This window comes from Gadus chalcogrammus, chromosome 3 (genome assembly GCF_026213295.1).
Source record: "Gadus chalcogrammus isolate NIFS_2021 chromosome 3, NIFS_Gcha_1.0, whole genome shotgun sequence".
Lineage (NCBI taxonomy): Eukaryota > Metazoa > Chordata > Actinopteri > Gadiformes > Gadidae > Gadus > Gadus chalcogrammus.
This window is the reverse complement of record NC_079414.1, coordinates 28,232,861-28,235,419: the sequence shown is the minus strand read 5'-3', so window position 1 is coordinate 28,235,419 and position 2,559 is coordinate 28,232,861. Positions and strand designations below refer to the sequence as shown.

General features: G+C 49.6%; 2 protein-coding genes across 2 annotated transcripts in view; both read right to left on the bottom strand.

Moving 5' to 3' along the window:
• Positions 1 to 853: 853 nt before the first annotated feature.
• Positions 854 to 1,929, bottom strand: c3h19orf53 (chromosome 3 C19orf53 homolog). Its single transcript, XM_056587165.1, has 3 exons — positions 1,752 to 1,929; positions 1,087 to 1,142; positions 854 to 1,007 (listed from the first exon to the last, which is right to left on the bottom strand). Exons 1-3 carry the CDS (start codon positions 1,834 to 1,836, stop codon positions 867 to 869), a joined length of 282 nt encoding a protein of 93 aa, XP_056443140.1. The 5' UTR covers positions 1,837 to 1,929; the 3' UTR covers positions 854 to 866.
• A 290-nt stretch (positions 1,930 to 2,219) lies between these two features.
• mri1 (methylthioribose-1-phosphate isomerase 1) overlaps positions 2,220 to 2,559 on the bottom strand; it is an 11,551-nt gene continuing 11,211 nt past the window's right edge. Inside the window, exon 6 of the mRNA XM_056587150.1 lies at positions 2,220 to 2,559. This exon is cut by the window's right edge and continues 1,678 nt beyond it. The gene's annotated coding sequence lies outside the window, so the exon portion shown is untranslated.

The following is a 2,559-nucleotide window of genomic DNA, read 5'->3' as shown; positions in this document are numbered from 1 at the left end:
TTTAGATGAAGACCATGCGTTTGTTGGTTCTACCAAAGGTTTGAATCCCATTAGATGAAGACCATGCTGTTGTTGGTTCTACTAAAAGGTAATGACATCGACAAACGAGCAGAGGATAATGAACACTTTAGCAGGAAATCCTCAACCTCATCCTCGTTAACTACTGCTAAGGTAAGGTTATGGGTTATTAAAGGAAAAGCCAACAATGACATTACAGGAACACAGAATGCAAATAAAACCGCAAAGGATGACAACCACTATATTTTAATTACAAAAAAATGCATAGTAGTAGGCTATATATAGAGGTGATCAAATATATTTAAACACACTGCTCAGACTTTGATCAAAGATTAAACAAGGAGCATTCGATTCTGAACGTTATCAAAGTGGACTCAGCCTGGAACGCACTGGGCCTCAGGAACATCTGGAGTCCATTGGGGTGCGTCTCCAGATGGGCCGAAGGGGGCGGTCCAGGGGTCTCCAGGTGGACCAAAGGGGGAGGTCCAGGGGTCTCCAGGTGGACCAAAGGGGGAGGTCCTGGGGTCTCCAGGTGGACCGAAGGGGGAGGTCCAGGGGTCTCCAGGTGGACCGAAGGGGGAGGTCCAGGGGTCTCCAGGTGGACCGAAGGGGGAGGTCCAGGGGTCTCCAGGTGGACCGAAGGGGGAGGTCCTGGGGTCTCCAGGTGGACCGAAGGGGGAGGTCCAGGGGTCTCCAGGTGGACCGAAGGGGGAGGTCCTGGGGTCTCCAGGTGGACCGAAGGGGGAGGTCCAGGGGTCTCCAGGTGGACCGAAGGGGGAGGTCCAGGGGTCTCCAGGTCTAAATGGAGGTCCAGGGGTCTCCAGGTGGACCTGGAGGGGATGGGGTCCTCAGACCTTGGAGTTTCCAGCGGGCAGCTTGGGGCCTTTAGTGGGGGGCATTTTGAGGACGCTCAGCCGTTTGTGGAGCTTGGTGCTGGCGTTCTGGGTCACGTCCTGCTCGATCTTATTCCTGATGGCCACCTCCAGGATCTGGAGATAGAGTTGCATGTTAAGGATCCCATGTTACATACAGGGAAACCATCAAGTCATCCCCGCTCCATTTTCTTACGTTTTTCAGCTTGTGTTGCGCCACGACCTTGGCCTTCTTAGGGGCAATGGTCCTCGCTTCAGGAATAAAGAAATAAAACGTTAAAACACTTAAAGGATGGGAGTAATAAAACAAGTTAAAACCTGCAGTAGGAGAACGTACTAATTAAAACGACTTATATAACTGCTCCATCAGTTAGCATGGACAGAGAATGATATGAATTGTTTTGTTTTGGTTTTTGGTTATTTCTTTCTGAATTCTGTGGTTTACGAGTTGTGCTAATTATCACCAGAAAGGGTGTCTACTTATGTTAATTAATAAAACGCCGACAATTTAATAAGATGTAGCATTAGTTTAAACGCTGCACACAACATTTCACTGTTATGATGTACGTCCGACATCGCTGGATGGGCAGACTGACAGCTGCTGAGCATCGCGAGATTTCACCACGATGATGTTTAAATGTTCGTCTGTAGAACAGTTCTCTTTTGAAAACTGGGATGATTGTTTTATTTCGGGTCTAGGACCTGTTCTCCAGGTCCAGGACCCATGACACGACCTGTTCTCCAGGTATAGGACCCGAGACACGACCTGTTCTCCAGTTCCAGGACCCGAGTGTCTCCCGCTCCATACCAATAAACATAATTCCCCCATAGTGCAGCGTTGTTCCATTCCTCCGTTCTTACCTCCCTTCCTCATCCCCTTCGGCTTGCTGTTGGGCTTCTTTGCTCCCCCCGGCTGAGGTTTAAACTTCTGCTTCCCCTGCGCCATGCTTACGACTGGTCTACCCTGGTCCTGGGAGTGACCCTTAACCCGGGTCCCGGAGCGGGGCTGTGGGGCCCCCTGCTGGACGGAGGACCCTCAAACCCCGGACCAGAGTGGGGACCCCTGCTGGACGGAGGGGCCCTCACACTCAGCACAGACTTCCAGCAAACTAACACAACGAATTATGAGGTGGTTTGATTTGCTTCTTTTTTAACGGAATACAAAGACTGCACTTTAAAGCAGTAAGGTTTATAGAAAGACGACCTTGTGTTCTGATGTCTAAACCAAGAGAATAATCAGAGAAACAGACTGGATGAAACCAACCAGGAGATGGGAGACCATGGTGCCCTTTGACCCCTGGGGGGGTCGGAGTTGAGAGGTGGAGAGTAAAGTGAAGGAGAGCCCAGCGGTGACTGGTGACTGGAGCTTTATTACTAGGAACTAAACGCTTTGTGAATACACAAATGAGAATAAACAGATCATAAACAAGACGTGATTGACACTTTCACATCGACCAATGAGGGTCTGCGGACACAGAGTTGCTACATGTTCCCCCCCCCAGCCCCCACAGGATAACACTGAATACAAAAAGAAAGAACACAATATGCAGGTGGCATTTACATGAGCCAGCAGTGACAGAACTGGAGGTCAAAGGTTAAAGGTCGAGGGGAAAGTTTGGTGCGGTAGAAGCAGTGGAAAGCCTTTGACATTAATTCATAATTGCCTGTC